The 16,091-nt window shown below is 42.4% G+C and overlaps 1 protein-coding gene across 1 annotated transcript in view; it reads right to left on the bottom strand.

Annotated features, from left to right (window-relative positions):
* LOC140105886 (inactive pancreatic lipase-related protein 1-like) overlaps positions 1-13,198 on the bottom strand; it is a 47,386-nt gene extending 34,188 nt beyond the window's left edge. Inside the window, exons 1-5 of the mRNA XM_072130011.1 lie at positions 13,095-13,198; positions 3,623-3,660; positions 3,487-3,538; positions 1,435-1,592; positions 24-149 (exon numbers count right to left, since the gene is read on the bottom strand). Coding sequence (XP_071986112.1) covers positions 24-149; positions 1,435-1,592; positions 3,487-3,538 — 336 coding nt within the window. The 5' untranslated portion in view covers positions 3,623-3,660; positions 13,095-13,198. The remainder of the gene's footprint in view (positions 1-23; positions 150-1,434; positions 1,593-3,486; positions 3,539-3,622; positions 3,661-13,094) is intronic.
* Positions 13,199-16,091: the final 2,893 nt, after the last annotated feature.

Here is a 16,091-nt window from a genome sequence, read left to right as displayed (position 1 = left end):
TCTGGTAATATGCAGTGCCGCACCTGAGGCAAGGCGATCACCCAGGGTACTTCTGCATTATTGTTCCATCCATAGATGTTAATTTTGGTCGCCTTTGATGGATCGAAGTCTGTGTCATGCACCTCCATGGGGTTTAATGCTGGAAATGCCTGTGAATCAGATACTGGGGATCAGTGCTGGATACATTGTACCCGTCCTCTTATACTGTATCTCACAGATAATTGGATACACATCATACCCAACCCTTAGCCCACCTACAAGCAGATCTTCTTCCCATTACTCCCATCTTCATGCTCCTGAGGAGGACAATAACTGTCATCTTCAGAGGAAGAGACAGAGAACAGTAAGAGTCAGAGTAAGAAGACAAGACTAATTAAAGGAGCACTCCAGACACATGAAATATCAGCAACAGCTGACCTTAAAGATAAGCACTATTGTCCCATGACTATGCGGATCTGGGGGTCCTGGGAGTTTAACCCTTAGGAAGCATTTGTGGTGCAGGATCATATTGGACATTACAGAGAAGTTCTGACCTGTGTGAATGGGAATAAAGCACTTGGGGTGAGATAGAAACTTCCTATTACATCCAGCAGCCGCTACGTGTGCCCATGTCTTTTCATTACTCAGAAACATTTGCAGGATCATATAGGATATTTATGGAAAAGTACTGATCGCAGTAAATCACTTGGGGTGAGATAGAAGCTTCCCATTAACTCCAGCAGTCTCTGTATCTACTCTATCCACAGGAGCATATAGGATATTATAGAAAAGTATTGATCGCAGTAAATCACTTGGGGTGAGATAGAAGCTTCCTATTAACTCCAGTAGCCTCTGTCTCTCATCTATCAACAGGAGCATATAGGATATTATAGAAAAGTACTGATCGCAGTAAATCACTTGGGGTGAGATAGAAGCTTCCTATTAACTCCAGCAGCCTCTGTCTCTCATCTATCAACAGGAGCATATAGGATATTATAGAAAAGTACTGATCGCAGTAAATCACTTAGGGTGAGATAGAAGCTTCCTATTAACTCCAACAGCCTCTGTCTCTCATCTATCAACAGGAGCATATAGGATATTATAGAAAAGTACTGATCGCAGTAAATCACTTGGGGTGAGATAGAAGCTTCCTATTATCTCCAGCAGCCTCTGTCTCTCCTCTATCCACAGGATCATATAGGATATTATAGACCTGTACTGATGGGAATAAAGCACTTGGGGTGAGATAGAATCTTGCTTTTATCTCCGCAGCAGAATCACTTTACGCCTAGTTGCTCCTCCCTCACCGCTCCATAGACTCATAGAAGAGTTTAGGAGAATATACATTGTATTCTCTGGGCAGGAGGATGAGATGGATCATGGAAGGCCGGGAAGATTCACTTACCTCAGGAGACGCATGTGATGTCATATGTTATCTGCTGACATGGGACTCACCTGGGGGGTGTCAGGATGTTCCTGGGTGTAGAGAAGTAGTTTGATATTCATCTCTTCTGCAGACATCGGAGGTGGGAGAAGAGTGGTCACCCCGGCTGAGGTGATTTTCTCAGGAATGTTAATGCACCGAGGCAATGACTCCATGCAAAAATTCAAATCTGAACATACAAGATGACACTTATTACAGGCGACATTACACGGTCATCAGATTATAAAATATTCAAGTTGCCTGTCAGCAATTTTGACGGAGTCTTCACACTGCTGCTCTCTGTGCTCTCTGCAGCCATTTTTTTTGTATTGTCCCTTGAGAGATGTGCACCTTTTTGTATACCTGTGTATATTGTTAGTAGCAGCAGGACTGTGATAGATGGATCTATGTTCCAGGATTGTAGCTCCTCTGTGTGCAATGGTGGCAAGTCCTTACACTGCTGTGCTCTGTGCTCCTTGCACCCACTGCAATCATGACTTTGTGTTTGTTGTTAGTAGCATTGGAAACTTTAACCCCTTAGCGCTCCGTGGAGGATATATCCGCCACGGAGCTGATGCTGGCTCGGCTCTGGATCGGAGCAGAACCAGCATCGGGAAACACGGGTGCCGGCTGTAACTAATAGCCGGCACCCCAGTGTAACACCCACGATCGGAGTGGGCTCCGATCGCGGGTGTGTAACCTGTTAAATGCCACGGTCAGCGCGACCAAGGCATCTATCATGCCTCTGGGGGGGTCTTTCCCCCACGATCGCCCCCCCCCCCGGACCGTTTTTGGGGGGCTCCGATCGCTGCTAGGGAAGTGCTGGGGTCCGATCTGGTCCCCAGCACTGCCTGCAGGCACTGCCAGTGAGATGGTGTCTGTGACGTGTGCAAGAGCATAGGCTAACACTGATAATACCCTGCAATACATGAGTATTGCAGAGTATTATCATGAACAAGCAATCAGATGATTGCTTGTTCATGTCCCATGGTGGAAAAAGTGAAAAGGTAAAAAAAAAAATGTTATTCAATAAAAAATAAAGTAATAAATCACTAAAAATGCCCAAAAGCCCCAAAACATATAAAGAGACATATAACCCAAAAAAAGTCTAAATCATAATAAAACCCCCACATATATAGTATCACCGCGTCCGTAACAACCCGTAGAATAAAAGTAAATCATTATTGAACCCGTACGATGAACGACGTTAAAAAAACTGTTAAAAAACCCACCACAAATTATCATTTTTACCTATTGAATCCCACAAAAAATGCAATAAAAAGTGATCAAAAAAACATATGCACTCCAGAATGATACTGGTGCAAAGTACAACATGTCCCGCAAAAAACACAACCCATCAACCAGCTCTGTAGCCAAAAAAGTAAAAATGTTATGCCACTTGGAAGACGGCAATGCAAAAATGATCGATTTTTTTCCCCACATTAGGGTTTTATTTGACAAATTTACTAAAAGGTAAGGAAATGAACGTATAAACGGCACAATTTGACCGTTCTAAATCTCACCTCCATTTTGATTCAATTACTATGAAGATCTCAAGGGGTTAACTATCTTCCTAAAAGCTGTTTCTGATAGCTTGAGGGGTGCAGATACGGAAAATCGCTATTCGATTTGAAGGCCGCGCGACATCAAAATAAATTATCCAGACATTTCAAAAATGATGAAAATGTAAAGTAGACAAATGGGAAATGTTATTCAGCAACTTATTTAGGTGGTAAATCTATCTGCCTGAAAATGTAATGATTTAGAATTTCAAAAAAGTGAAATTTTCCAAAAATTTCCTAATTTTTTCTTTTTTTGGAAAATAAACACAAAACTTATCAGCCAACATTTACCACTAAAATGAAAGACAACATGTGGGGAAAAAACAATCTCAGAATCGCTTTGATAAGTAACAGTGTTCAAAAGTTATAACCATATAAAGCGACGCAGGTCAGAATCCAAAAAATGGGGCTGAGCCTTAAGCTGCAAAATGGCTGCGTCCTTAAGGGGTTAATCAGATCGGAGCAAAAGGGCTATGGAGGAGCACAAAGCAGAGCACTAAGACCCCATTTGGATGACCTCACCTATTGCGTCCGTAGTGACGGAGCAGATCAAGAGGAGGGCGATGGCGATCATCTGCGGAGAGAGAGAGAGCGGATGTCACATCTACATCTATAGGGGATGGAGCCCTATATTATATAAGGGAGGAAGGAAACTCACTGTGACCCCAGATATGACCAAGCGATGTGAACAAGTCTCTGCACAGAAGAAAAAAGAATAAATATGAATGTATGAAAAGTATGTGCCCCCCGTACAAGGAGCTATACACCCCAGAAGGAGGTCTCCTCCCACTGCTGTGCATCTTCAGGCCCCGTCCTGTGCTCATAACATGATAAATCCAACTCAGGGTTATAGTTCACATTAATTAAAATCTACCATTAAAAACCATCACGTTAATCCAGGGACACTTACCCATCGATCCAGCCAACGTGACTGTGTAGTAATCTTCCAGTATTTGTTATCCACGGCTAAAATCAACTTTTAAAATTATGCTAATAAGCCTAAAGTGCTCTAAAGGGTGTTTCCAGAGCCCCTCAGTGATGTATTGTCACTGGTTGTTACAATGAGCAGAGAAGATCTCCCTCCTCCCTCTGCCTTGTGTTGTTTAGCAGCTGCAGTAAGGGCAGGGGGAAAGGAGCTCTACTCTGCTCATTGTAACAACCTGTGAAGAGAATTCAGTGAGGGGAAAAAAAAAAAAACCTACTGGCTCATTAGCATACTTTATAATGTTTTTAGAAGGCACGACCTTAGTGAATCACGGCAGAACTCGAATCCTCATCGGAGAACGCGCCGCGGGTTCGCGACTGGACCGGGTAAGTAAATGAGCCCCAATGAATGATATGTCTCACTGTGATCGCTATAAATTAGGAATAATCACCAATTTTGGTGTAGATTTAGGGCAGAAGAAGTCGTCTTCAATCAAGTCTCCAAACCAATTGAAAAGTTTTTGAAACTTATTACGGCACATTTACTAAGGATATATACTACAGGGGGCTGGGCAGGCTGTATACTACAGGGGGCTGGGCAGGCTGTATACTACAGGGGCTGGCAGGCTGCATGCTACAGGGGCTGGCTATATAATACAGGGGGCTGGGCAGGCTGTATACTACAGGGGCTGGCTATATAATACAGGGGGCTGGGCAGGCTGTATACTACAGGGGCTGGCTATATAATACAGGGGCTGGGAAGGCTGTATACTACAGGGGGCAGGGCAGGCTGTATACTACAGGGGGCTGGGCAGGCTGTATACTACAGGGGGCTGGGCAGGCTGTATACTACAGGGGGCTGGGCAGGCTGTATACTACAGGGGGCTGGGCAGGTTGTATACTACAGGGAGCTGGGCAGGCTGTATACTACAGGGGGCTGGGCAGGTTGTATACTACAGGGGGCTGGGCAGGCTGTATACTACAGGGGCTGGGCAGGCTGTATACTACAGGGGCTGGCAGGCTGTATACTACAGGGGCTGGCTATATAATACAGGGGCTGGGAAGGCTGTATACTACAGGGGGCAGGGCAGGCTATATACTACAGGGGGCTGGGCAGGCTGTATACTACAGGGGGCTGGGCAGGCTGTATACTACAGGGGGCTGGGCAGGTTGTATACTACAGGGAGCTGGGCAGGCTGTATACTACAGGGGGCTGGGCAGGTTGTATACTACAGGGGGCTGGGCAGGTTGTATACTACTGGGGGCTGGCAGGCTGTATACTACAGGGGGCTGGGCAGGTTGTATACTACAGGGGGCTGGGCAGGCTGTATACTACAGGGGCTGGGCAGGCTGTATACTACAGGGGCTGGCAGGCTGTATACTACAGGGGGCTGGGCAGGCTGTATACTACAGGGGCTGGGTAGGTTGTATACAACAGGGGCTGGCAGGCTGTATACTACAGGGGCTGGCAGGCTGTATACTACAGAGGCAGGCTACATACTACAGGGGCTGGGCAGGATATATACTACAAGGGCTGGCAGGCTGTATACTACAGGGGCTGGCAGGCTGTATACTACAGGGGCTGGCAGGCTGTATACTACAGGGGCTGGCAGGCTGCATAGTACAGGGGCTGGGCAGGCTGTATACTACAGGGGCTGGCAGGCTGTATACTACAGGGGCTGGCAGGCTGTATACTACAGGGGCTGGCAGGCTGCATAGTACAGGGGCTGGGAAGGCTGTATACTACAGGGGCTGGCAGGCTATATACTACAGGGGCTGGGTAGGTTGTATACAACAGGGGCTGGCAGGCTGTATACTACAGGGGCTGGCAGGCTGTATACTACAGGGGCTGGCAGGCTGTATACTACAGGGGCTGGGCAGGATATATGCTACAGGGGCTGGGCAGGCTATATACTACAGGGGGCTGGGCAGGCTATATACTACAGGGGCTGGCAGGCTATATACTACAAGGGCTGGGAGGCTGTATACTACAGGGGCTGGCAGGCTATATGCTACAGGGGCTGGGCAGGATATATACTACAAGGGCTGGCAGGCTGTATACTACAGGGGCTGGGCAGGCTGTATACTACAGGGGCTGGCAGGCTATATGCTACAGGGGCTGGGCAGGATATATACTACAAGGGCTGGCAGGCTGTATACTACAGGGGCTGGGCAGGCTGTATACTACAGGGGCTGGGCAGGCTGTATACTACAGGGGCTGGGCAGGATATATGCTACAGGGGCTGGGCAGGCTATATACTACAGGGGCTGGGCAGGATATATGCTACAGGGGGCTGGCTGGCTATATACTGGGGGGCTGTGACCAATGCATTTCCCATCCTCGGCTTATACTCAAGTCAATAGGTTTTCCCAGTTTTTTGTGTTGTATTTAGGGGTCTCGGCTTATGCTCAGGTATATACGGTAAATAAAGGAATTATTCAGTATAATTATTATGATAGAAGATAAATTTGAAAGATGATAAAGATTTCTAGATGCAGAACCATAAAGTAGGTGATATATACAGGAGATGGATGTGAGAGAAAAATAAAGTAGAAGAGAAATAGAAGATTGATTGAAAAATAGATAGAGAAAAAGTGAGATATATAAATGGTGAGATTATATGAGAAAACTAGAAAAATAGATATATAGACAGGAGATAGATGATAAGAAACTTCACCCGGGAATTCAACCAAGGGGCATTAACCCCTTAACGCTCTGCGCCGTAGCTCTACGTCGCAGAGGTATAAGGGATGTATGAAGAGGCAGGTATGATCTGGCAGCTGCAGATTCGTTACAATGAGCCAGTGGCTCATTGTAATGAATGTGCTGCAAAAATGCCATATATTGCAATACAGAAGTATTGCAGTATATGGTAGCAGCGATCTGACCATCTAGGGTTAATGTACCCTAGATGGTCTAAAAGATAGTGAATAAAAAAAGAAAAAAAAAAGTTTAAAAAAGAAAAAAAATTAATAAAATATTAAAAGTTCAAATCACCCCCCTTTCCCTAGAACGGATATAAAACATAATAAACAATAAAAATCACAAACATATTAGGTATCGCCGCGTCCCAAAATGCCCGATCTATCAAAATATAAAAACGGTTACAGGCGGCGGTGACCTCCGAGGCGGGAAATGGCGCCCAAATGTCCGAAATGCGACTTTTACACCTTTTTTACATAACATAAAAAATGAAATAAAAAATGATCAAAATGTCGCACAGACCTCAGAATGATAGCAATGAAAACGTTGCCTCATTTCGGAAAAAATGACCCCTCAAACATCTCCGTGCGCCAAAGTATGAAAAAGTTATTAGCGTCAGAAGATGGCAACATTTTTTTTTCTTTTTTGTACACATTCGTTTAATTTTTGAAAATGTATTAAAACACAATAAAACCTGTATAAATTTGGTATCACCGCGATCGCACCGAAAAGTGGAGCGAAGAGTGAAAGTCGTAAACACTGAGCCCACAATTTTTCCACATTTGGAATTTTTTTTCAGCTTCGCAGTACACGGCATGTTATAATAAATAACATTACGGGAAAGTAAAATTTGTTACGCACAAAATAAGCCCTCACACAGGTCTGTATAGGGAAAAATGAAAAAGTTATGGATTTTTGAAGTTGGAGAGCGAGAAATGAGCCGGAAAACCCTCCGTCCTTAAGGGGTTAACCCTTTCACTACCAGGCATTTCTGGATATTTTGTCGCATTATTGGCCAGAGCAATTCTTACAATTTTGATGTTTACAAATAAAATCGAAATTACAGCAAAAAGAATTAAAGTAAATCCAACAAACCACATATTTTCTGAAAGCAGGCACCTGCCCCATTTTCAAAATTGCATGAAAGAGTTTATAGACATTGACGCCTTCATGCCATTTTGATTCAAACAGAAACATTTTTTTTCTTAAAAATACTTAAAAATATGACTTTAATGGTTAAAAATGTTCTCCAAACAGAAAACATTTACCTGCACATCTCCTAAATGTAATAGATGGACATGTGTAGAGGTCACAAATGTCCCATATTGATATGTTCACATGAATAAATCATCATAATATCACTAAGATTGAAATAACTAAATCACTTTTAGTTTCTTGCTTTTCAGCTAGAAATTTTAAGTCACAACCTGCAAAATATATCAATAAAACAGATTAAAAAGTAAAGGCGCCATAAAACCTATAGAATTTTGAAAGCAGAAAACCAGGCAATGCATTTGGCAGTTAACATATGACCACCCTCATGTAACTTTGTGACATACACAAATTATTAACCTAAAAGTGCACTGAAAATACCTTGATAACGTACGTTTTTACATACAACTCACATTGAAGTGGAGGTTTAGGCACAAATAGGGATTTAAAAATAATAACACAAAGTGATCAGATCTATACATACCACAATACACAACATCAAGAGTTTACACTCCCAATAATACTAAAACAAAAACCGTGACATATTTGGTTGCTATCCACAAATGTGTTTAACCCCTTCACGCTCCGCGGCGGATATATCCGCCACGGAGCGCAGTGACTTAGCGCTCAGTGGCGGATATATCCGCCACGGCTCCTATGCCGGCTCGGCTCTGGATCAGAGCCGAACCGGCATCGGGAAACACGGGGTGCCGGCTGTAACTAATAGCCGGCACCCCAGTGTAACACCCGCGGTCGGAGTTGTCTCCGATCGCGGGTGCTTAACCCGTTAGATGCCGCGGTCAGCGCGACCGCGGCATCTAACAAGTATCTGGGGGGTCTTTCCCCCACGATCGGCCCCCCCGAACCGTTTTCGGGGGGCGCCGATCGTTGCTATAGTAACTCTGGGGTCCGATCTGGATCTAGCAAGAATTGCCAGTAAGATGGCGTCTGTGACGTCATCTTACTGGCACAGTGCCAGCCTATGCAAGTGCATAGGCTGACACTGATAATACTCTGCAATACATGAGTATTGCAGAATATTATCATGAAGAAGCAATCAGAGGATTGCGTGTTCATGTCCCATGGTATAAAAGTGAAAAAGTAAAAAAAAAAGTTATTCAATAAAAAAATAAAGTCATAAATCACTAAAAATGCCCCAAACCCCCAAAACATATAAAGAGACATATAACTCAAAAAAAAAGTCTAAATCATAACACAAACCCCACATATATAGTATCACCGCGTCCGTAACAACCCGTAGAATAAAAGTAAATCATTATTGAACCCCCACGATAAACGCCGTAAAAAAAAACTGTTATAAACCCTCCAAAAATTATGATTTTTACCTTTTCAATCCCACAAAAAATGATATAAAATGCGACCAAAAAACCATATGTACTCAGACATGATACTGGTGCAAAGTACAACATGTCCCGCAAAAAACAAGCCATCAACCAGCTCCGTAGCCAAAAACGTAACAAAGTTATGCCACTTGGAAGATGGCAATACAAAAATTATAGATTTTTCCCCACATTAGGGTTTTGTTTGACAAATTTAGTAAAACGTAAGAAAATATATTCATGTCTGGTATCCCCGTAATCGTATCGACCCATAGAATAAAGATAACATGACTATTAGTCTATACGGTGAACACCAAAAAAAAAAAAGTCAAAAATCCAGTACAGAATTGATGCTTTTCTACTCCTGCCCTCAAAAAAAGTTCCTAAATTTTCAACAATAGGTGATACCAACCCCAAAATGGTAACAATGGAAAAAGCATCTCATCCCGCAAAAAAAATGCCGTCACATGGCCCCAATAACGAAAAAGCGAAAATTTTATAGCCTTCAAAAGGGGCCAATGAGGAAACTAAAATCCTGGCAGCTGCAGCGCCCTCCTTCCCTTCTGCGCCTCGCTGTGCCCCCATAAAACAAGTAACGGCCACATGTGGGGGGTCTTTGTACTCAGGAGAAATTGCAGAACAAATTGTATGGTGGGTTTTCTCTTTTTATATTTTGGAAATGTGTAAATTTTGGTGCTAAATGAACGTATAAGGGAACAATATGACCATTCTAAATTTCACCTCCATTTTGATTCAATTACTATGAAGATCTCAAGGGGTTAACAATCTTCGTAAAAGCTGTTTCTGATAGCTTGAGGGGTGCAGATTTGAAAATGGGTAGATTATATAGGGGGTTTTGATGCTAAATATGTAAAATTTCATTCAAAACTGTATTTATCCCCAAAATAGTCAATTCTGAAAATCCGGAAAAGCGATATTCTATTTGTAAGCCGTGTGACATCAAAATAAATTATCCAGATATTTCAGAAATTATGAAAATGTAAAGTAGACAAATGGGAAATGTTATTCAGCAACTTATTTAGCTGGTAAATCTATCTGCCTGAAAACGCAATGATTTTGAATTTCGAAAATGGCAAATTTTTCAAAAAATGTATCATATTTTCTTTTTTTTTGTAAATAAACGCAAAACTTATCAGCCAAAATTTACCACTAAAATGAAGTACAAAATGTGGGGAAAAAACTATCTCGTTTTGATAAGTAACAGTGTTCAAAAGTTATAACCATATAAAGCGAAGCAAGTCAGAATCCAAAAAATCGGGCTGAGCCTTAAACTGTAAAATGGCTGCGTCCTTAAGGGGTTAAAAATATATCACACACAAAATAAAAAGTCAAAATCAATTTTTTTCCAAAAATCACCATGTAAACAAGAATAACTTTTAAATTCATACACACTACCACCTTCATGCAACTTTGCATTAAACTGCAATAAAATGCAAAAATTGCATTAAAAAAATTTCCTCTAAAATATTTACAAATCCAGAATACTTATATAAACAAAATATACTTACTGTAAGATGTGAGGAGATCATACAGACCCCATATGTGTAAATTCACCAAAATATGCAGCAAAGGGAACGATAAATACACAGGGGGCACCAAACTATTATTGCAGAAAATTGCATTGAGCTTCACACAGATCTACCATTGTATTCTCCTTGCACAATGGTAACCAAATAAAAAACTACACATCCATAACCCCCTCTAATAAGATAGCAAAAGTCACGTTTAGATGTGCGCCATTGTATTAGCCGCACAATAACAGAACCCTCCGCGCTTCATAAGAATCTGAGTGAGAACGTCATAACATCGGTGTAAGTAATGGAGGATGGTGGGAAATAAAAACTTTATCCCCAAACATGTGGGTGTTTTTGGTGTCACATATAACTTTATGGACATGTCCTGGGTCGCGGTGTTAATATATAATAGCGACATGAGGTGGAGAGGATCGAATGTTCATCGTATCAGACAATTTTCACAAAAAAAAACTGTCATGAAATAAAAGGTAATAAGAGAGCAAGTGTGTTCTTAGATAGTTCTGGATAGGAGAGGGTTAAAAACATGAATATTAGTTGATATTATCAATTATCAGAATGTAGTAACATATAAAGTGAATATTTCCATTATCTGTGAGGTGCAGCAGCTCCTGTGTGCAGCAAGTTCTCCCTGTAGCCTGATGGTTAATCTGGAGGAGGGGGGGGGCACACTTCAGGGGGCTGTATCTCTGGCTCTGTGACACATAGAACCTCACTCCTTTTTTCCTATAAAAGAATAGAGTCTCCTATTTTATAAGAATCTAAATATGTGTTTCTAAGAGTCAGAAATACCGGAGATATTAACTGTTAAAATGCCGTCGGGAGTGATTTTTATATATAAAAATGTCACCTGATATTCTCACTTTAAACCTGAATATCTCTGGCTCCATAGCACCTAGAAACACAATTCAAGATTCATTTGAAAGAAGAGATTCTCCTCTTTCATGGTGCCTATCGTGCAGATACAGTCAGCCCCAGACGCACGGGTGACAGCTGGGCAGCCGACTCAGGTGATGGTTTTTAAAGCCTCTACCCAAGAAAGTCTAAGGTGATCCTGCGCCTAGGATGTGGTAACAGAAAACAAATCTACTTGTCTACCTTAGAGGGGCGCTGTCTCGCTTTAACCATTCCCATACTTGCTTCAGAAGGGATCAATGTCAATGTTATCCCTTGCAATGCTATCACAGCTGTTTCAGTGACAAGTTCACAATCTCCAAGAATTATTTCGAGTCAAGTCAATTCCAAGGGGGTGACTGCTGCATCACGAGTGATACATGTTCATCACAAGGATTTCTTCTTTGGATTTATAACTTTCTAAACTTTTGTGTTACATACTGGAAGGAAATTACAATCCAGAAATGCAATTAAAGGTTCTGCACATGATAATCTACCAACAGTAATGGTAAGGAATCTACATACTAAAGACTGCGTAATGTATCCTTCTACTAGATGAGAAGAAGATGACAAGAAGCAGCTTCATCTAGTTTACATTTAGTATATAGTATATAAATTTATTTCTATTTGATCACAGTATTTCATAACATTTATTCATATACTTTATAATAATGCGATGGTGTTGATTGAATTTTATATCAGAAAAAATATTTATTATGGATATTTCTAGACAGCAGACAGGAATAGGGAGAGGCTGGGACGGAGAGGCTGGGACAGAGAGGCTGGGACGGAGAGGCTGGGACGGAGAGGCTGGGACGGAGAGGCTGGGACGGAGAGGCTGGGACGGAGAGGCTACTACGGAGAGGCTGGGACGGAGAGGCTACTACAGAGAGGCTGGGACGGAGAGGCTGGGACGGAGAGGCTACTACGGAGAGGCTGGGACAGAGAGGCTGGGAGGGAGAGGCTACTACGGAGAGGTTGGGACGGAGAGGCAAGGACAGAGAGGCAAGGACAGAGAGGCTGGGACGGAGAGGCTGGGACAGAGAGGCTGGGACAGAGAGGCTGGGACGGAGAGGCAAGGACAGAGAGGCTGGGACGGAGAGGCAAGGACAGAGAGGCTGGGACGGAGAGGCTACTACGGAGAGGCATGGACAGTTGGACATCTGGACGTCTCTCATTGCTAGAACTCTTGCGCTCTCACGTCTCGGACGTCTCTCACAGACATTTGGAGGACACACAACAGATGGATAAAGATATATGGAGAGCTTCTAGAGAAGAAGGAAACCTCCCGACCACCTCCAAAACATAATCTCAAGGAAAGATTGACTGACATGGACTCCTGACTGACAACCTATCCAAGTATTGTGCATCCTGTATTCTACAACCTGGATGACGGCAATAAAGGAGACTGGCAAAGGGTCTATCTGCCCCCCCCCCCCTCCCCAGAATAATTGATCTGGCCCATTATGTTTTGCATCTTCTCTAGGTATGACCTTCACTTACCTGGAGATCCCACTTGTAGACAGCAGTGAGTGCTTCACCTGCTGGACCAGGACTAGAGTCTAGGACTGCAGGAGGCGGCTCAGGATGATGTGTGTGGGGAGAAGATGCTGGGGATTATTATTGGAGCAATATGCAAATGTAACGGAGCTGATGCAACGGCACATTGACGTCAGACCTGGAAAGTATACAAAGTATACAAAGCTTGTAACATATAATTATATGCCACAGGCTGGGCACCTTCTCGAAGCATCCATGCCCCAAGCACCTGGTGGTGTCGTCAGATGATCTGGGATTATACGTATAGGTGCAGACCCACCAGGGATGACCATCTAAAAATAACTCAAAGGGGTATTCTCATCTGGGCATTTACATTTGACTTAATTAATCTGAAAAATGATTTCCCCTAAATGTAGCCATGTTGTCCCTTACAAACCAGATAGTTGTCCTTGGACACGACCACCACTGTACTCTTCCAGTGGTGGCCACACATTACATTTTATTGATTGTCTGACCAGATGGATACAGCAGTCGGCTGTGGGACATGCAGTAACTCCCACCCATTTTATATGCAGAAACTATATTTGCTTGTTTGTGCAGTCACTGCAGCATTGATGGTCGTGTCCAAGGACAACTTCTCTGTTTCTAAGGGGCAATAAGGTTACATTTTTGGGAAATTATCTTCCCACAGGTAAATTTTTTTTAATAACATCCAATTGAAAAAATGTATGTAAGAGTATATGGCAGGTGAATTCAATTAACCCCTTCCCAAACCTTGAAGTAATTCTACGTCATAGGATGCGGGACGCTTCCGCACCTTGTCGTAGACTCACATCATGGCGATCGCCCGGGCTAAGAAGCTGAGCCCGTGTGATAGGCGCGGGATCCTGGCAGTACATGGTAGCCGGGATCCTGCAGTAACAGTCGGGATCGCGACTATCGCAATCCCGCCTGTTCAAGCCTATAGATGCCGCGATCACTATGACCGCAGCGTATACGGTGCATCGATGTGACGATCGGCACCCTCCGGGCCCTGCCAGTCGTTATCATGGCAACCCTGAGGTCTTATAAGGACCCCAGAGCCGCCTATAGTAGCAGCCTGTTTGGCTCGTGCACTGCAGAATACATAGGCCGACTATGTAATACGCTGCAATACATTAGTATTACAGCATATTATAATGAACAATGAACATATTACAATTGTTCATGTCCCACCCTGGGACAAAATAAAACAGTAAAAAAAAGTTTAAAAAAAAAAGTGTAATTAAAAAAAAATTATTAAAAAAGAATAAAAGTAATGCAGTAATCAAATAAAACATAAAAAAGTGAAAATCACCAAAACAACCCACAACATATAGGATCACCTCATCCGTAACACCCCATTCAATAAAATAAAACCCGTACGCTAAACTCCGTAAAAAAAAAAACACAAAAAAATCTGACCTCATAAAAAGTGCATTAAAAGTGATCAAAAAATAAAATTTACCAACTTGATACTAAGAAAAAGTACAGCTTGTCCTGCAAAAAAATAAGCTCTAACACAGCTCTGTAAACAAAAAAAATACAAACAAGCAAATTTCTCACCAAATGAGTTCTATATTCTGTAAAACAAGTTAATCATATAAAGCTATCTAAATGGGGTATCGCCGTAATTGTGATGACCCATAGAATTAAGACATTATTTTTATGGTACGGTGAACGTCTAGGATAAAAAAATGCTAAAAACCATAAACAAGAGTAAATGTTTTTTTTTAACCACCACCAAGAAAGAGTTAATAAAATCTGATTATTGGCTATTGAACCCCCCCAGAAATGATGTCCCTGAAAAGTAGACCTCATCCACCAAAAAAATAAACCTCCATAAGTCCAAATTACAAAAAAAATAAACATTTTATAGCCTATAAAATGTGACTATGCAGATCTGCCCTGAATGGCTCCTTCCTATCTATGGCCCCCGGCCGCGTGCCCGTATAGCACATTGGGGGTCATTTACTAAGGGCCCGATTCGCGTTTCCCAGACGTGTTACCCGAATATTTCCGATTTTCCCTGTATAGCCCCGGGATTTTGGCGCACGCGATCGGATTGTGGCGCATCGGCGCCGGCATGCACGCAACGGAAATCGGGGGGCATGGCTGAACGGTAACCCGACGGATTCGGAAAAAAACGCCGCATTTAAAAAAAAAATGTCGCACGGCACGCGCTTACCTTCACTCAGCCCGGCTCGGTGTATTCCAGTGCGTTCCGATGCTCTTCAGCGCAGCAGCGACACCTGGTGGACGGCGGAGGAACTACCTTAGTGAATTGCCGGAAGACCCGAATCCACCGCAGAGAATGCGCCGCTGGATCGCGAATGGGCCGGGTAAGTAAATCTGCCCCTTTGTAATAAATGAGCAGGAAAATCCCCATATAATGCCATACTGAAGCATGGCAGTATATGATAGGATCGATCAGACAACCTAGGGTTAAAGTACCATATGGAGTCTGAAAAATAGTAAAAATAAAAATAAAAAAAAGTAAAAAAAAAAAATTATAATAAAAAAACCTAAAAATTCAAATCCCCCCCCCTTTCCCCAGAACTGATATAAATATAAATAATCAGTAAAAATGATAAACACATCAGGTATCGACGCGTCCGAAAATGCCCGATCTATCAAAATATGATAACGGTTTTTCACTGCGTTTAACCCCGTAATGGAAAATAGCACCCAAAGTCGAAAATGGCACTTTTTTGCCATTTAAAAAAAATATTAAAAAATTCTATAAAAAGTGATCGAAAGTTTGCACAGTCTTAAAATTAGCAGTATTGAAAATGCCGTCAAAAGTCACAAAAATGACACCACCCACCGCTCCGTAGACCAGATTATGAAAAAGTTATTAGCGCCAGAAAATGGAAAAATCCAAAAAGAAATTTTTTACAGGAGGTTTTAATTTTTGTAAATCTATGAAAACATTATAAAACCTATACAAATCTGTGACCTTACTGACCGAAAGAATAAATT

This window comes from Engystomops pustulosus, chromosome 11 (assembly GCF_040894005.1).
Source record: "Engystomops pustulosus chromosome 11, aEngPut4.maternal, whole genome shotgun sequence".
NCBI lineage: Eukaryota > Metazoa > Chordata > Amphibia > Anura > Leptodactylidae > Engystomops > Engystomops pustulosus.
This window is presented reverse-complemented; position numbering and strand designations above follow the sequence as displayed.